The sequence below is a fragment of the Thermobia domestica genome, chromosome 1 (assembly GCF_964235325.1).
Source record: "Thermobia domestica chromosome 1, izTheDome1.hap1.1, whole genome shotgun sequence".
Classification (NCBI taxonomy): Eukaryota; Metazoa; Arthropoda; class Insecta; order Zygentoma; family Lepismatidae; genus Thermobia; species Thermobia domestica.
Window position 1 is genome coordinate 337,040,021 of NC_137454.1, and position 18,443 is coordinate 337,058,463.

An 18,443-nucleotide genomic window follows, 5' to 3' on the forward strand; every position below is an offset into this window, starting at 1 on the left:
TTTTGTGGTAATAATTAAAGTCCTGTTTATGTTGACATCTGGGCAAGTTGGTGGGGAACACCAGTCTCGCTTATCAGCTCCTCTTAGTTTTGGTGTTACTGACGACGACCGACTTGAATCGCAACTAAACAACGTTCGAAAGTATGATAGGAGAAACGAAAGAAAGTAACAACTGAGAAAAAAGAAACAGGAAAGTAAAATGAACGAAAGAAAGAAAAACAGAACGCAGTACTTACATTGAATGAAATTTTACAAATTATCTATTATTTCTGAACAAAGACCATAAGAAAATGGAAAGTCAATGAAATTCTTAGAAATGGTAAGAGGGATTATTGTTGTATGTGGAACGCCAAAAATTAACAAATTTATTTCGAAGGGGGGCTTGAGCCTGATAGCCCCCCAAACTAAATACGCCTGGTAACTAATACGTAAAGTGGTCAATGAGTTTACGTATCCGTACAAAATTTTAGAGCTCAAGTTATTTGGGAGTGCGTGAAATTTAAGTTACAAGATTTCTCTCTAAGAAACAACCAAACAGTAAGCTAATAAAAGAACTGTAAAAGAATCGCATATGATTTTTTTAGTAGTGTAACATTGTGTGCTTTTATCAAATGCGCTATAAAACTGCAAAATCGCCAATTGTAAAATAAGCATAATGTTATCTGTTAATATGTATTATTTGGTAAGTACAGTATACTCTTCTACTTACTCCTAAAGCACCCTGCACGAAAAGCACATTTGTTTTCGATATCTTAAATTATTTAATAGCTATATAATAAACCTTACGTGACAAATGATAAATTCAATAATAGAACAATATATAAGTGGCAACTAAATTATTTCTGCTTGTTGGCACTGTTACAGACTGAAACGGCGCTGATGTACGATGCAGTCCATCTTTTCGCGAAGGCACTCTACGACCTGGACAGCAGCCAAACAATCGACATCAAACCTCTGAGCTGTGACACGGCAGACACCTGGTCGCATGGTTATAGCCTCATCAACTATATGAAGATTGTAAGTATAAATCACCAGTTGACATTTAGAGTTAAATAATTGTCTTTCTTATTGGTTCACGGGGAGAAATGGGCGAAAAAGTGGTCTTAAATGTGTTTCCTTATCTATTTGGATATATTTGACTGAAAAGATAAATTCTTTCGCAACTACTAAATTATTCCTTCCTTCAGTAATCTAGATGGGGTTATCACACTCCAAAATTCAGCGATCTATTTGAGCTGGTATCCTTTCGTATAAATGTTTTGACCGAAGATACATTTTTGCTCATTTCCCAGGCGTAGCAAAAGCAGAATGATTATGCCATATTCACTATATTTTTTGTGCTGTATGTGTGTATGTTAGACTTCTCAGAGAGAAACAAAATGAAAGTTTTACGATTTCTAGAAACGCACGACTCGTTTCTAAAAACGCACGACTCGTACTTGGGAAAATTTTACTATAATATTAATAAAACGAAAGAAAAAAAGAAACACTCACGTTCAAGAGTAAACTACATATAGATATACACTGAGAAAATAAACATATGTGGCGTACATAAAAATGTAGGTTACATGCGTAAATCCTGTAGCTTTTAAACTTAACTTACAACCCTATGTAACATCCTTCAGCAACCGTATAACTGAAAACGTGTTTTATAGTACTTTCCGTATAACCGTTCCGAATATAGAAATTTCCGTACGAAAGGAAGAACTGTATATAAGCGGTCAGGATCTCATATACAGATGGACGTATATAACATGTACCTGCCGTATGTAACATACGTATACGTATGTAATATACGGAAAACTATAGATGCCAGACATCCTGCAGCGGTATAATGTAACATCTAAGCAAGAAACGGGCAGTACGTATCTACCATATGGATAACGTATATGTCGTACAGATTTCCATAGTAAACATACGGATTCCATATATTTGTACAATATAATGTCATTTTTCTCAGTATATTTTCATGACGAGTAGTTTACGCAACAATATAGTAATAGTCGTTGAGTCAAGGGGTTTTGTGGTTTCATTTGAAAGGAGTAAAAGTACTGTATATTTTTGTATTTGTTGTAGTGAGCACATTGCAAAACAGAATAATGCATTCAGCAATTTAGTAGCTTTTGGATCTGTGTACGTAAAGTATGTATGCTTAAAACTGCCAGTATGTTTAAAACTCAGGCACAAATATTTCTAGAGCCTAAATAATACATTGTTTTAAAGTACAGACATCAGAGAACGTACTCGTATAAAAAAATGTAACGTTTATTCATGTATAAAACGTGAATATTTACTGAAGGTTTTAGAAGAAATAGATTAAGAAAAATTTTAATTTTTGAAATTAAAACTTTTTGGAAGATATTGAAAGGATAAACTATGGAACGTGGGTTTCTGTCATCACGGCATGGCGCATCCTTAGGTTGTGAATCGAGGAGAAAGCCTCTAGATATAGAGGTTAGCTGCAAATATACTGAATAAGCAGTCGCGGACAGACGACTAGGAGTGGTCCTCCAGCTTGGGGGTTTGGGTAAGTCTAACAACCTCATCCTGTAAAAAGAGGCACTTGTTCAGAAACATTCACAAAAGTCTTCGATAAGGACTGATAACTTGGCACGACCTCAGCAAAATAAAATGATGAAATTTGGAACATGAAATATTAGAAGTCTTTATAGGGCAGGCCCGTTAAAATCCGTAGAGAGTGACTTAGAGAAATACAGGATGGATATAGTAGCAGTTCAGGAAGTTAGGTGGGAAGGAAATGGATCTGCGAATTCCTGAAATTTTACGTTCTTTTACAGCGAAGGAAATAAAAATCACCAATTAGGAACAGGGTTTTTCGTTCACAAACGAATATTACCAGCAATTAAGCGGGATGAATTTGTTACTGACATACTTTCTTCTATTACTCTTAAGGATCGGTGGTGTGATATTATTGTCTTAAATGTACATGCTCCAACAGAAGATAAGAATGACTATGTAAAAGACAGTTTTTATGAAGAAGTAAAACGGATTTTTTTATCAACTCCCGCGATACCATATGAAAATTCTATTAGAGGATTTCAATGCGAAGGTAGAACGAGAGGATATTTTCAAACCGATTATAGGGAACGAAAGTCTGCATAAGGAAAGTAATGACAACGGTGTTAGACTAGTAAACTTTGAAACATCCAAAAACCTAATCGTGAAGAGTACAAAATTCCCACATCGCGACGTTCATAAATACACTTGGACATCACCAGACGGAAAAGGACATAAACAAATTGATTACATTTTAGTAGCTAGAAGAAGGCAATCTAGCATAATTGATGACCGGTCGTTTAGAGGGGCTGATTGTGATACTGATCACTACCTGGTAGCAGCGATAATACGAGAGAGATTATCATTCAATAAAGGTAATATTCAATGTCCGAAAACGGAGAGATTTAATTTAAAGAAATTAGATCAGAGCCAGGTAATAGAGGAATATTAGATTGAAGTTTCGAATAGATTTTCGGCTTTAGAAGATTCGGAGTGCACTACTGTTGAGGATACTTGAATTGAAATTAGAGATAGCATTACAATTTCAGCAAAAGAAAACTTGTGACACGCGGAAATAAGTAGGAACAAACCATGGTTCGACCAGGAAGTCATTAAACTAGCAGAGAAGAGAAAACAGACAAAACTATATTGACTACAAAATCCGAATGAAATACCAGGGAAGCAAGAAAGTTCGTGCGCTTTTGAACCACTCCCGCTTCCATTTGGCTGCTGCGGCGACATCTGTCCCCGTAGCATGAAAGTTTTGACTGTTTGGGAAAGCTTATTCATTGGCGCATCAGCCACGGTGAATATAACAACGCATTTGTCAGTGTAGGGGGTAAAAATCGCTCGTGATCATGTCAGTGTCAAATGAAGTTTTTAGAGCTTGTTTGCTGTACGAGTTTAAATTGGGGACAAATGGTGCAGAAGCAGCTAGAAAAATATGTGTTGCGCTCGGAGAGGGTGTAATAAGTAAATGTAGAGCACAAAAGTGGTTCCAGACCTTTTCAACTGGTGACGAGACCTTTCAAGATAAGCCTCGCTCTGGGAGGCCTAAATCAGTGGATATGGACCACCTGAGGGCCTCTATTGAAGATTATTCTAGTCAAACATGTGAGGAACTTCCTCACCGATTCGAGGTAAGCAGGAAAATTATTCGGGTAAGTCTGCATCAGTTAGGGAAGACCTGAAAACTGGGTCAGTGGGTCTCTCACGAGCTGACCGCTATGAGCCAAGTTCTAAGACTGAATATCTGTTCATTTTTGTTGACGAGACACAAAATCTGTCCAATTTTGGACCGTATAATAACTTGTGACGAGAAGTGGGTCATGTATGACAATAAAAAACGGTCATACCATTGGCTATCACCGAATGATCCGAAGCCTTTGACTGCAAAACCGAACATCCATCAACACAAGGTTTTGCTCTGTGTTTGGTGGACTACAAACGGTATCGTGCACTACAAATTCTTGGAACGTGGTAAGACAATTACCAAAGATGTGTACTCATCACAACTGAGAACGGTAGCCACCAAACTGACCCAGAAACAGCCAGCACTAGTGAACAAAAGAGGTGTGCTCTATAACCAGGACAACGCGCGCCCTCACACCGCAAAACAGGCGCTGGAAGTAATCTCAGAACTTGGTTGGGAGCTTGTATCTCATCCTGCCTACTCCCCAGATGTCGCCCCTTCGGATTGCCATTTATTCTTGGCCATAGACAACTTTATGCGTGACAGGCAGATCAAGACTGAACAAGACGTCAAAAATGCAGTTGCTGAGTTTTCCGAGTCTCGGGAACAAATATTCTACAAAAGTGGCATTTACAAGCTTGTTGAGCGCTGGGAGAAGGTTGTAGAAGCAAATGGAGGCTATTTTGCCGAATAAACAAACCGTTAAAACCCTGCAATTGACAGTTTTCTTCCATAGTATAAAAGCGCACGAACTTTCTTGCTTCCCTGGTAACTACACAAAATTTCGTAGACATCAGGCGACAAACTTCCAAAACTTTTAGAAGAAAGAAACGCGATTTCTTGAAAGCTAAAATTAAGGAACTTGAAGATAATAGTAAAAATAAAAACATTCGGGACATGTATAACGGGATCAACAAATTTAAGAAAGGCTACGAACCTCGTGCTTATATATTAAAGAAAGCTGACGGAACAGTTCCCACTGATACGGATAGCATCTTAAATAGATGGAAAGATTTCTTTGCCGAAATGCTGAACACGCAGCCAAAACTAATGTGCGTGGAGAAAAGGAGATACACAGCGCAGAACCGTATATTCCAGGACCCAACCGAATAGAAGTAGAAGCAGCTATAAAGAAATTAAAGACACACAAATCTTAGGGTGTAGAAATTCCGGCTGAGTTAATTTTAGCTGGAGGCGAAAAAATGTGGAATAAGATACACAAACTCATTCTCCTTATCTGGAACAAGGAAGAATTGCCACAACAGTGGAAAGAATCATTCATTGTTCCAATTCACAAGAAAGGCGACAAAACTGACTGTATTAATTATCGAGGAATTTCTCTTCTGTCAACATCCTATAAAATACTTTCAAATATTCTATTAGCAAGATTGACCCTATACGCAGATGAAATTATTGGAGATTATCAGTGCGAATTTAGACGAAATTGATCGACTATCGACAAAATATTTACCATTCGCCAAATACTCGAAAAGAAGTGGGAATACAATTCACGGTACATCAACTATTTATTCGTTTTAGAAAGGCGTACGACTCGGTTAAGAGAGAAACATTATACAACATTCTTACACAGCTTGGAATTCCGAGAAAGCTAATTAGACTAATTAAGATATGTTTAAATGAATCCCAAAGTAAAGTCCGGGTAGGAAATTCTTTGTCCACGAGCTTTCACGTCGAGAATGGCCTGAAACAAGGAGATGCGTTGTCGCCATTACTATTTAACTTTGTTCTGGAATACGCTATAAGGAAATTGAAAGACAGCAACCAGGGCCTAGAGTTGAACGGTATTCACCAAGTTACGGCATATGCTGATGATGTAAATTTAATAGGGGAGATAGGAGAACAATAGAAAGAAATGCAGAGACTTATTAAACGCTTGTAAGGATATGGGTTTAGAAGTAAATGCAGAGAAAACTAAATACATGGGCGTGCGAAGGAAACGTAATACGGCAAATTATGGATGCGTTAAAATATTAAATAATACTTTTGATAAAGTGGATAGTTTCAAATATCTAGGGTCAATATTAACAGACGAAAATCATATTCACGAAGAAATTAAATGTCGACTGAAAGCAGGGAATTCGTGTTATTATTCAGTTCAAAATCTCTTGTTGTCGCGAATTATATCGAGGAATTTGAAGCTTAAAATGTACAAAACGATAATCATGCCTGTTGTTCTGTATTCTTGCGAAACGTGGTCGCTTACTCTCAGAGAAGAACATAGACTAAAAGTATTTGAGAACAAGATCCTGAGACGAATATTCGGACCCAAGAGGAACGGGAATGGGGAATGACGGAAACTTCATAATGAGGAACTACATAATTTATACGGTTTACCAAATATTGTTAGGGGCATCAGGTCTAGGAGGCTCAGGTGGGCAAGTCATATAGTCAAGATGGACGAACGTAGAAACGCTTTCAAATTCTTGACTGGAAGACTAATCGGAAAATGACCATTAGGAAGACCTAGGGGCAGATGGGAGGACAATATTAAGATGGATCTCGCAGAGATTGGAATACAAAGTAGAAACTGGATGCAGTTAGCTAAGGATAGAAGTCAGTGAAGAGCTTTTGTGAACGCGGCATTGAAACTCCGGGTTCCATAGACCATAGAGTTAGTTAGTTAGTTAGTTAGTTAGTTAGTTAGTTAGTTATTGAATTATAAAGTTTAATCTCTTTTTTAAAAAGCTTCAGGGCAAAAATGTTTATAAATCTGGCCCGAGCCAGGAAGAAAGAAAAGAAGGTTGTCTTTTTATGATATAAAATAAATTGCTGTTCTTTACTAATCACTTAGACAACCAGTGTGTTTTGTTCTTAGACAACGAGTGTGTTTTGTTCTTTATGGTTGCTATAGTGATGAATTTGTTATAATTGATTGGTAAAGATATAAGGATATACAACAAATGGAGACGTAGAAGTATAGTGACTTATAGCATTTGTAAAAGCTAAAATCTTCGAAAAATACATAACTGGGTCAATCCATGCTAAGTGATCGAGAATATCGAAAAATTGCCGCTCGACCATCTCCAAAAAATCTAATTTTTCCATGAATGTTTATCCTGTATAAGAATACTTCACAACCACAATTAATTAGTTTTTTCAACATCGCATGCCGACGCAGCGGCTGCCGCCGTTTTGCGTTTTCTTGATTTTAAGCGTTTACGTTGTTTTGAATATCTCAGCATCTATTTGTCCTACTAAATTGAAAATTGCTGGACGTCCATGTTGTGCAGAGCTAAAATTTTGATCTCCGATCTTCGATTTTGAACTACGATCGTCCTTTTAGCAATAGCACTCTCTCCTTTGAACACTGATACTTCAACAAAGTTAAAAGATAGTTGTTGTATGATGGTCTTAAAACATTAGTAACTATACGTTCCCATAGAAGGCTAACTTGCCTACATTCAACACTAATGAACAAAATGTGTTCACACAAGCAACCGCCAATAGCATAGGCTGGAATAATTTTGCTTTTTAATCTAATACTATATACACGGAGCGTCGTCAGTGATGCCAACCCGTGGGAAAAATCCCATTTTGTAAATAACTCAAAATATATTCAAAAATATATTCAAGGAAATTAGTCATAGAATAGCTTGATTTTTCATATTTTATAAGTTTCTAAATTTTTGTAATTAGTGTAACGTGGGAAATTAAAGAGCAAAATGGGAATTTCTGCCTCTCAGTATGGGATATAGTAAAGTTTCAGATTGGCATCACTGAGCGTCATCGCATGACGTGTTAGTCCGGGAATAGAAGTCGTGTGTGCATTGGCTTTGTTAGATTTGGCCATCTTGAATCTGTCCAACACACTTAGTCGTGATTGCGGAAATATCCGCATGACACTGGTGACGTTCTCAAAAATCATACCAAAGCCTGGGAATTGAACTGTTCTCACGGTGAGAGGACAATACACCATTGTTCGAGCTACTGAAATTTAGAACATTATCAAGACACCTGAAGTTGATAAGGAGAAGGAAGAAACTTTGCAACGCAATAATAGGGTATTCAGTTCACCAAAATATAATGTTCAGGAAATATAACGAATAAAAATTATTAATTAACCTCTTTTCTCTTTTAACCCACAAAATAGGTAATGACATTGTGATAACCCGGAAGTTTACAAATGTTACGTTGAAATATGTGAACACTATTCTCAGGAATTGAGTCTAGGTCGAGAAACCACTTACCAAGAAAAACTTGTGCCGGAGAATTGAAATAATATATTCACAATTAATGAAGATAATAAATTATTGATGTTTCCTAGCACTCACTATAGAGGATGTAACTCGAGAGAATAGCAAACTTATATCCAGAATCCAGGCATTATAATCACCTAGTGCAAAGAAATTTGTATCTACTGCCTTAGGTTTGTGCTGTGAGATTAAAGAAAATTAGACGATATCTAAACTTCACGGCCCCTGATACCTAATAGTTTGGAACAAAAGGTGATGTACCAACATCAGTTAAACTGTTCCTACAAGTACTGAAAACTGGTGGTGTTTCAGCAAAAGTGAGTGACCTTATCGCTCGTTGAGTGTGGTCATTTAGGCAAGGGTAAAAGAGCGGGGGAACGCGGGGGACAATGTCCTCTCACCTCGAAAAAATATGTACGGCGCCCCAGTTCCTAAAAAATTACAATGGGCAAAGATAGGCAGAAGAACGGCGTGGAATCATGCCGCTACCTACCGTCCCCCGACCTTTTCAGATCCACTTTTATCCCTGCATTTAGGAGAAAAATAGAAAGTAGATAAACATGTTCTATTGCCATTTACTCCGAAAACATTGTCAGGACGAACAGTGAAGCTCATGAAACTACTCGATAGATGTAGCCATGGTTTATCGTATTCCCAAATTGTAGAAATAGAAACAGCAATTGTTATGCGTGAAAATTCATTTTACAAGAGCACGATGGGTAACAAATTCGGTCGCTGGCGACTATTCCATTGGTTGGAGATGTATGCGTCTTATTTGCACTACAGATAATAACTTAGAACGATGTTTGGGTTGGTAATCCTGTTGTAGTACAAAGTTGTTGCCCCAAATCTGCGTTCCTGATGAAATTCAATGACTCACTTAAACGTTGTGAAACTCGTTTCTGTAAATTACTCTACTAAGGCGAACTCAATTATCAACTTGACAGTCTATAAAGCATCCCCAAACAGTGACGGTACTCTTCCCGTGCCTTACTGTAAATATTACACGGTCGGAATGAAAGCGCTCTTCGGGATGACGACGCACAAATTTCTAGCATTGGAAGGTAAAGTTGGAATTTAGATTGGTCAGTCCAGAGTGCTCTCTTCCATTGTTCATCGTTTCCATCTTTATTTTATTTTATTTTGGCCAGGAGTATACTTTTGTTATGTTTCCAGCTTGAAGGAATTGTTTCTTTACCGCAATCCTACCCCAAAGACCTTTCCATAATATTTCCAATTATCTTTATTGTATCTCTTCTATCTTCTCCTTCAGATCAGCTAATATTACTACAAAGAGTGACCAGAAAGTGAGGTTACAAAGCTTTCAGTGAAACATACAAGAGAGTACTGTCCTTGTGTGTTCAGCCATCAGAAACAATGTGAGAACGCTTCTGAACGATATTCCTAACTCTGCCATCAAGATTCCGTAACGTGATCCTCCTGTTGCCCTGAATCAGCTCCTCCACGGGAGCTGTATTCAAATCTGCTGATACCGTGCAGGGTCAGCCACTGCGCTCCTCATCGATGTCGTTTTCTCTACCAGCCGCAAACTTTCGACACCATTCTGCGACAAGCTGACAAGACATTACAGTCTCTCCATAAATCTCTACCAGCTGCAGGTGAATTTCAGCCGCGGATACATGTTTCGCCCACTGAAATTGAACAACTGACCGACTTCTTCGCGAGAACCAGTTTTCCAAACGAGTCGCCATTTGTGTTTACTTACAAATAGCGCCGTAAGAATCAGGTGGCTGAAACTGTGCACAGTTGCTAACTCCATGTATTAAAAACACCGCATACCCCTCATTCCTCTATAACACATGAAACTTCAGAAATATTGGCTTTGTAACCTTAGTTTTTGATCCTAAAAACAAAGTTGTTTCCTCTTTCATTGATATATATCTCTTATTTGTTCATTCTAAACTCTTTTCTCCTTGCCATTTTACAATCCTCATTTCCGTTGCTCTAATTCTATTCAAATTTTATAATTCCAGGATGGTTCTAATAGTCGTTGCTTTAATTTAATTCTTTATATTTCCAGGAGTGTTCACATTTATATTGCCCTAATTCTATTCAGGTTTTATATTTCCGTGAATGTTCTCATTTCCATTGGTCTAAATAAAGTTTTACATTTCCTTGAGTATTCCGTTTGTGACTTTTATATTTCCGTTTACTGTTGTGTCTTTTTAGAATCTTCCTATTCAATAAGAAAAAGCTAAGAAATTATCCATCAACCCAGCGCAAAATATTGCTCCGAATATTATTCTATTTTCTCTTCTGTGACAGCTTGAAGGAAAGCTTAAATGAATTAATTATCTGTGAAAGAAAGGCTACATTCAGAAGACTTTTAAGTAACATTTAGAATAAAACCAATTTCTCTTTTCTCCCGTTTAGTTTCGAGCGCAGGCATTAATATTTTGCCTGCACCAGTTTTAAAGCGAGATATACAAGTAGAAAAAATAAATAAAATAAAGCAGACAAATCTAGTTTTGTTTTCTGTCTTCCTGTTTTTATTATAATGAAGGAAACACTAAAGAGAGAGAGAGAGAAAGGAAAGTGTTTAAAAGAGAGAACATTAGCAGAAGAGCTTGGAGAAGCCGAGACTCATTCCTCATCGCTAAAGCAGCTCATTAAAAACACTCTGCAACAGTGAACATGTTCGTCCCTCTGTTTCATTCTCTCCGTGCTGAAGAGATTGCTTAGTGAAAACACAATGCTTTTCTCGAAGGGAGTGGCCTAGAGAGAGAGAGAGAGAAAGTTTTCCAGCAGAAAGGTCGACCTCGTGTGTAATATAAAGCTTTGCCCTCTTTGTTGTTTCTCTGTGTGGGCGGGCCTTCACTGGATGGTATGTTTGTCTTATCAAGGTGGTACCTTTGTCTTAAAGAGGGAATGTCCAGACACAGCACGTAAATCCAGAGTTAGACATTTTTTACATTGTCTTGTTATGCTTTAAAATTTACAGGTCATAATAAAGTATATCGTTGCTAAAGCAGTTTGTTATTCTTATTTTTTTTTTATTTATTCACACTTATACTAGTATCGGTTACATCTCACTTCATCAGTCTAAATATTAACATATTTCAAACTGTTCAAAACTGATTCTTTAAGTACCCATACATAACAATCAAAACTGTCTTCTTTAACTTTTTAGAAGTCTCGGCATGTGCTTAAATTTAAGCTGTTTTCACCAACCTCACCACATCACTGCCAACACCCGCCCCCCTGTCCTCTATTGATCATATTCCCATCTGCCGGGAGGTCTTCGTTTTCTTTGAGACATCATCCTGTGTTCTGTACAAATAGGCTCAGTCTGCTGTGTTATGGTGTCATTTCAATTCTTTCATCAGATCTGGTTATATTAGTGTTATCGAAATGTTTCTGTGACATTCGATCAACTACTAATTGACTTGTGTGCCCCGATTTCGGAATTTTTTCGCACTTGTCTCTTCGCCTCAATTTCACTGAAACTTCCGAATCCTTCATTCCTTTATGTTCTTCACTGGAGATCACTTTAAGGATTCTCACCTGATGTCTTTGGAACTTGCGAATGGTACCATTGACCAACACTTCTAATATGTTATTACCTAGAAATTTCACAAAACGGACTTTCACAAATTTAGATAATTCTCTAGTATAATTTCTCACCCATATAGTCATTCCCTCGGTCAAATCTGGTTTATGATGTTCTATGTAATTGTTCTCCTTTAGACTATTAGATACTTTCGAAGAAATATTGTACCATGTGTGAGTCGTAAATGAAAAAAATTAGTGAAGCTGGAGAAGCGTTGGTAACCTTAGTTGGAGTATGAAGAAGAGCGTAATTAATTTCATTTATCCAATTAACTATACTCTGATTAGTAACATTGTATCCGTTTTGTATATCTTTTGTAGAAGCTTTTTAAAAGTTTGCACAGCTCTTTCCGCACTACCATCATTTGCTGGGGAGTAAGGTGATGTATAAACTAATTCTATGCCTCTTTTCAGACAATAATCCTGAAATTCTCCACCTTTAAAGGGGGTCCATTATCCGTGACTATTTTAGGAAATCCCACCAATGCAAATAATTCTTCTAAACAAGACAATGTTGTGCGAGCGTTCGTGGAATCTGCCTTCCAAACTTTAATCCAGTGCGAAAACGCATATATCATGTGCAGGAAGAGAAATCAAAATATTTATCAATGATCCATATGAATTCTTTCGAAAGATCTTTCCGTCTTGGTCCACGAGCAAAAATTATTCTAGGTACGTTATTAGCCACTGCAGAACAAACTTCACAGTTTTGCAAATACCTATATAATTCCTTATTCATATCAGGCCACCAAACTTCTCTATTAGCCAATGTTACTCTAGCAAAACTTTCTAAATGTTCACGGTGTAGCCTTTCCTTGTAGATATCTCTCAATCCTCCACGAGGTACTATTCTTCCCTTCCAAAATAAATAATCATCATCAATTTCTACTTGAAATTTTCTTCGGAATAATTCTCGGTATTCTTTATAGTCAAGCCAAGGAGGTAATCGTTTAGGCCATCCATTTAACATCCATTCCTTAATCTGTACTAACGTATGATCCTTTTGGAACTCTTCCTCTATATCCTTCTTACTTAATATGTTAGTAGATATGAGCTAGTAGTAGATAGTATAGTAGATAGTAGATAGCTATTAGTAGATAGGAGCTTATGTAGTCAGGAGCTATTAATTCTTCTTCCGTAGGTACACTTAAAGGAAATCTAGATACAAAAATCAGCTACTTTTACTGACTTGCTTTATAACGATATGATAATCATAATTATCCAGAATAAGAAACCATCTTTGCATACGTGGAGAAACGCCATCAGGACGAGCTTTTAATCCGAAAATCCATTTAACTGGATGAGAATCCGTCAATATTTTAAAATTCTACCAATTAAGAATTTATGAAATTTACTAACACCGCAAATCATAGCTAAAGCTTCTTTGTCAAACTGAGAATAATTCTTTTGCGCGTCTGATAAAGTAGGCGATGCACAAGCTACTGTTTTAATTGCCCATCTATTTCATTGTATAGTACAGCACCTACACCAACTGGAGATGCATCCGTCATAAGTCTACCTTAGCCTTCAAAAGGATTCAGAAGTTTCGTATTTTGTAGCATGTTTTTTGCAGCACGAAATTCCTCCGCTTGTTTACTTGTCCATTCCCATTTTACACCTTTCTTCAACGATCTATATAACTCGGGAATGCTTGATGCTAAGGCAGGCAAACGCGCACGATAAAAATTTAGCATACCCAGAAATGACTGCAACTGTGCTACTTTTGTTTGGAGAGGGCGTGTCTAATATTGGTTGTAATTTATTCTTTGCTGAGAGTATACCCTGTTGAGAAATATCGTATCCTAGATAGGTTATACAATCTGCGAAGAAAATGCTCTTTTCTTTATTCACCTGAATGTTAAAACTTTTGAATTTATTTAGCACTCTTACTGTTGTCTGGTAACACTCCTGAACAGTAACTCCTCAAATAAGCACATCATCTAAATAACAAGCTACTCCACGCATATCCTGTAGCACTGCATCCATAAATTTCTGAAAAATTTGTGCTGAACAATTAAGGCCGAAGGGTAGCCTATGTTGTAAGTATAATACCCAAGGTGTGTTAAACACTAAGTACTTTTGTGATTCTTCATGCACTTCCAGTTGTAGATATGCTTGCATCAAGTCTAACAGTACAAAGCATTTTGCGTGAGCTAATTTATTGAGCAAATCTGTTTTTTGGAAAAGGGTAACTAACTTTCTCAGTTACCATATTAAGTGTTCGCTTAAAATCCAAACATATCCTAACCGTACCAATATTATTAATAACAATAAACATGGGAGTAGCCCAATCAGCTTGAGAGACTTTCTTTATACCACCTGCCTTACACAATTTATCCAATTCTGTTTTAACCTGTTCCCGTAAGGAGTATGGAATATCATAAACTTTCCTAAATATAGGTTAAACACTTTGCCTTAGTAGTATCGAAACTATAAAATCTTCAATTTGTACATTAATGGAACCATTAAAAACTTCTTTATATTGCAGTAATAGTTGCTCCTCTAATATATGGCTAGACAGGGTTTTAATAACCACAACCTGCTTCATTTCTCCTGTACCGTGAAGCATACCTGTAAATTCAGCTCTCCACTGCGGAATTAACTCGTCTAACCAACTTCTTCCTAAAATTGGTTGAAACGCATCATTCTGCACTACCATTATTGACAAGGCTTCAACGTGACCTAAGTGTTGAACCTTAACAGCACATTTACCTAATGTTTTAATGAGCAAGCCGTCAGCATTATTAAGACGCCCTTGAAAAGGTTCTATCATTCTTCCGTTCGATACAGGTAAAGTATGACCAATAGCTGAAACAGCAGCCCCTGCATCTACCAGAATTTTTATTTTCTGTTCATCACAATTTAAAGTAATATATAACGGTTCAATTCGAGAGTAGAAGAATCTTACCGACGGCGCCAGTTGTTATCACTCTTTTTTATTTATTTATTCACACTTATACTAGTATCGATTATAATTCATTTCAAATCATCAGTCTAAATATTAACATGTTTTAAACTGTTCAAAACTGACTTTTTAAGTACACATACATAACAATCAAAACTGTCTTCTTTCTTCTTTTAGAAGTCTCGGCATGTGCTTAAATTTAAGCTGTTTCCGCTAACCTCACCACATCACTGCCAACAAAGTTCGGTTCACTGGAACAAATTTTACAGCGGAAAGAAGGAGGGAACAGAATCGATTTCTTGAGCTGGCATAAGATTTCCAAATTTCAGAGCTAGATTAACCCATCTGGAGGCCCGGGGCTAGAAAAAATATGTGGCCCCTGCTCACTTTCCCTAATACATTTCTATGAAAGCATAGTAGATAAGTTAAAGGAATATGTTTTATATTTTTGGTCATATTTTATCTTGTGATGATGATTGTATCTTATGTGATTATTTTTAGACAACGAGCAGAGATTTTGATCAGAGTGGAGGCCCACTCCACCTAGAAGCCCGGGGATAGAGCCCTCCTTAGCTCCCCTGATCCGACCCTGTTAAATATTCTTCCGGAAAAGCTAGATATATTTAGGACTAGCAGCGTTCACCCCGCTTCGCTGCGGTCACCCCGGAACGCAATAAACTTTGTTACTTAGATAATTTTTACTTTTTCGCTTTCAAGTGATATGATAAAAACCATAGAAGATTGCACTAATGTTAACATTATATCGCCTGTCATTTATGTTAACCCGCCCCGCTTCGCTGCGGTCACCCCAACCCGCCCCGCTTCGCTGCGGTCATCCCGGAACGCAATAAACTTTGTTACTTAGATAATTTTTACTTTTTCGCTTTCAAGTGATTTATAGCGCCTGTCAGTTATGTTAACCCGCCGAGTCACAGGGTCATGCGGGTTGCATATAAATACGTTTATTTTTATACCTATGATGAACTAATAACAAAGGATTTGTACGTATGGACACCTGAATGGTCAATTATCTCAAGACACTGGTAATTGAAAATTAAAGTGATATGATAAAAAACATCTAGGGTCCACATCCTAACAACCCCCCAAAAATGAAAGAAATCGGTTCAGCCGTATTAGCGTGATGAGCGGACAAAGGATTTTTTGTACGTATTGACACCTGATTGGTCAATTATCTCAAGACACTGGTAATTGAAAATTAAAGTGATATGATAAAAACCATCTAGGGTCCAAATCCTAACAACCCCCCAAAAATGAAAGAAATCGGTTCAGCCGTATTAGCGTGATGAGCGGACAAAGGATTTTGTGCGTTCTCTTTTATATATATAGACTAGCAGCGTTCACCCCGCTTCGCTGCGGTCACCCCGGAACGCAATAAACTTTGTTACTTAGATAATTTTTACTTTTTCGCTTTCAAGTGATATGATAAAAACCATAGAAGATTGCACTAATGTTAACATTATATCGCCTGTCATTTATGTTAACCCGCCCCGCTTCGCTGCGGTCACCCCAACCCGCCCCGCTTCGCTGCGGTCATCCCGGAACGCAATAAACTTTGTTACTTAGATAATTTTTACTTTTTCGCTTTCAAGTGATTTATAGCGCCTGTCAGTTATGTTAACCCGCCGAGTCACAGGGTCATGCGGGTTGCATATAAATACGTTTATTTTTATACCTATGATGAACTAATAACAAAGGATTTGTACGTATGGACACCTGAATGGTCAATTATCTCAAGACACTGGTAATTGAAAATTAAAGTGATATGATAAAAAACATCTAGGGTCCACATCCTAACAACCCCCCAAAAATGAAAGAAATCGGTTCAGCCGTATTAGCGTGATGAGCGGACAAAGGATTTTTTGTACGTATTGACACCTGATTGGTCAATTATCTCAAGACACTGGTAATTGAAAATTAAAGTGATATGATAAAAACCATCTAGGGTCCAAATCCTAACAACCCCCCAAAAATGAAAGAAATCGGTTCAGCCGTATTAGCGTGATGAGCGGACAAAGGATTTTGTGCGTTCTCTTTTATATATATAGATTGCCAGATTTGTGGACAAAAAATATGGACACTTTTGATTTTACTGAAAATTTGAAATTATTTAATTAAAAGAAAACTACCTACAACAGCACATCTATACTGAGTACATAATATGATTAACATTGAATGCAGTATTCTATTATCATAAAAATAGGATCCAGAAAGTTAAAACCTAACAATTTAAACCTAATAATTTGTTTATTGTGTATTTAAACACCCATGACATTGCAATCCTTTTTCTTCGTCTTTCTTTTTGTAAACTTAATGGTGCAGTACTTCATACATTGTATGTTATACGAAGGTCACTACGGAAGTTTTGATATACTCATTGTTGTCTCACAGTATTTGAATTCCAACAATTGCGTTCGGTAGTGGTATCCAGAGCGAAGAAGCGAAGCATGTTTCAACTCGCCTCGCTTATCGGCGTGGCCGTAACGCCTTCATTTGTTTGTTGATGTGAGCAGGATTCGGCTGTCTAGAATGGAGCTCGAAAGGGAACATATTCGGGCAATGATCCTTTACGATTTCAAAAGTGGTTTGAACGAGACACAAAGTCTTGACCGTTTGCAGGGGGCATTTGGGGATCTTGCTCCTTCCCGTGCTACAATTTTTCGGTGGTTTGGTGAATTCAGAAGAGGCCAGACTTCGCTTAAAGATGAAGAGAGAGCTGGACGTCCGGCAACAACTATGTCAGATGAAACATTGCAGCTGTGGAACAAATGATTCGAGAAAATCCTCGAACAAGTTTCAAGGACATTGAATCTACAGTGAACATTGGATCGCCAGCAGTAAAAAAAATTCTTCATCATCATCTTCAGCTCAGAAAGGTTTCACACTTTGACTGAAGAGCAGAAGCGCAAGCGTGGGGAATTGCGTTAAGAAATGCTTGCAAGATTTGATGAAGGCAATTCTCGACGCGTCTTTGACATTGTTACTGGTGATGAGACTTGGATCTAGCAATTTGACCCTGAAAATAAACGCCAGTCTACAGTTTGGATCTTTCCAGACGAAAATCCACTCACGAAAGTGAAGCGACCGCGAAGTGTGGGGAAGAAGATGGTCGTAACTTTCTTCTCCAAATCTGGCCATGTTGCAACTGTTCCACTTGAAGAACAAAGAACTGTTACTGCTCCGTTGTACACCAATGTTTGCTTAACAAAACTGTTCCAGAAGCTTCGGAAACGGCGTCCAAGAACTGGATTGCGTGGGATCCTGCTTCATCATGACAACGTGTCTGCACATACGGCCAACATCACAATTCAGTTTTTAGAATCTATGGAGGTCAAACTTATGACTCGTCCGCCGTATAGCCCTGACCTGGCCCCGTGTGATTTTTTCTGTTCCCCAGGATCAAAGATCGCATGCGTGGCGAGAGATTTTGAAGCCCTGAAGAAGCTGAAGTGGCTTACGAGAATGAACTATCAACACTTGAAGAAAAAGACTGGCAACACTGCTTCCAAAAGTGGTTTCCGACGAT

The 18,443-nt window shown here is 37.7% G+C and overlaps 1 protein-coding gene across 4 annotated transcripts in view; it reads left to right on the forward strand.

Annotated features, from left to right (window-relative positions):
• The window catches only part of KaiR1D (Kainate-type ionotropic glutamate receptor subunit 1D), a 700,763-nt gene that overhangs the window by 525,359 nt on the left and 156,961 nt on the right, over nt 1-18,443 (forward strand). For all 4 annotated transcript variants that reach the window (XM_081729531.1, XM_081729522.1, XM_081729548.1 and 1 more), the window contains exon 8: nt 865-1,017. In XM_081729531.1, coding sequence (XP_081585657.1) covers nt 865-1,017 — 153 coding nt within the window. The remainder of the gene's footprint in view (nt 1-864; nt 1,018-18,443) is intronic.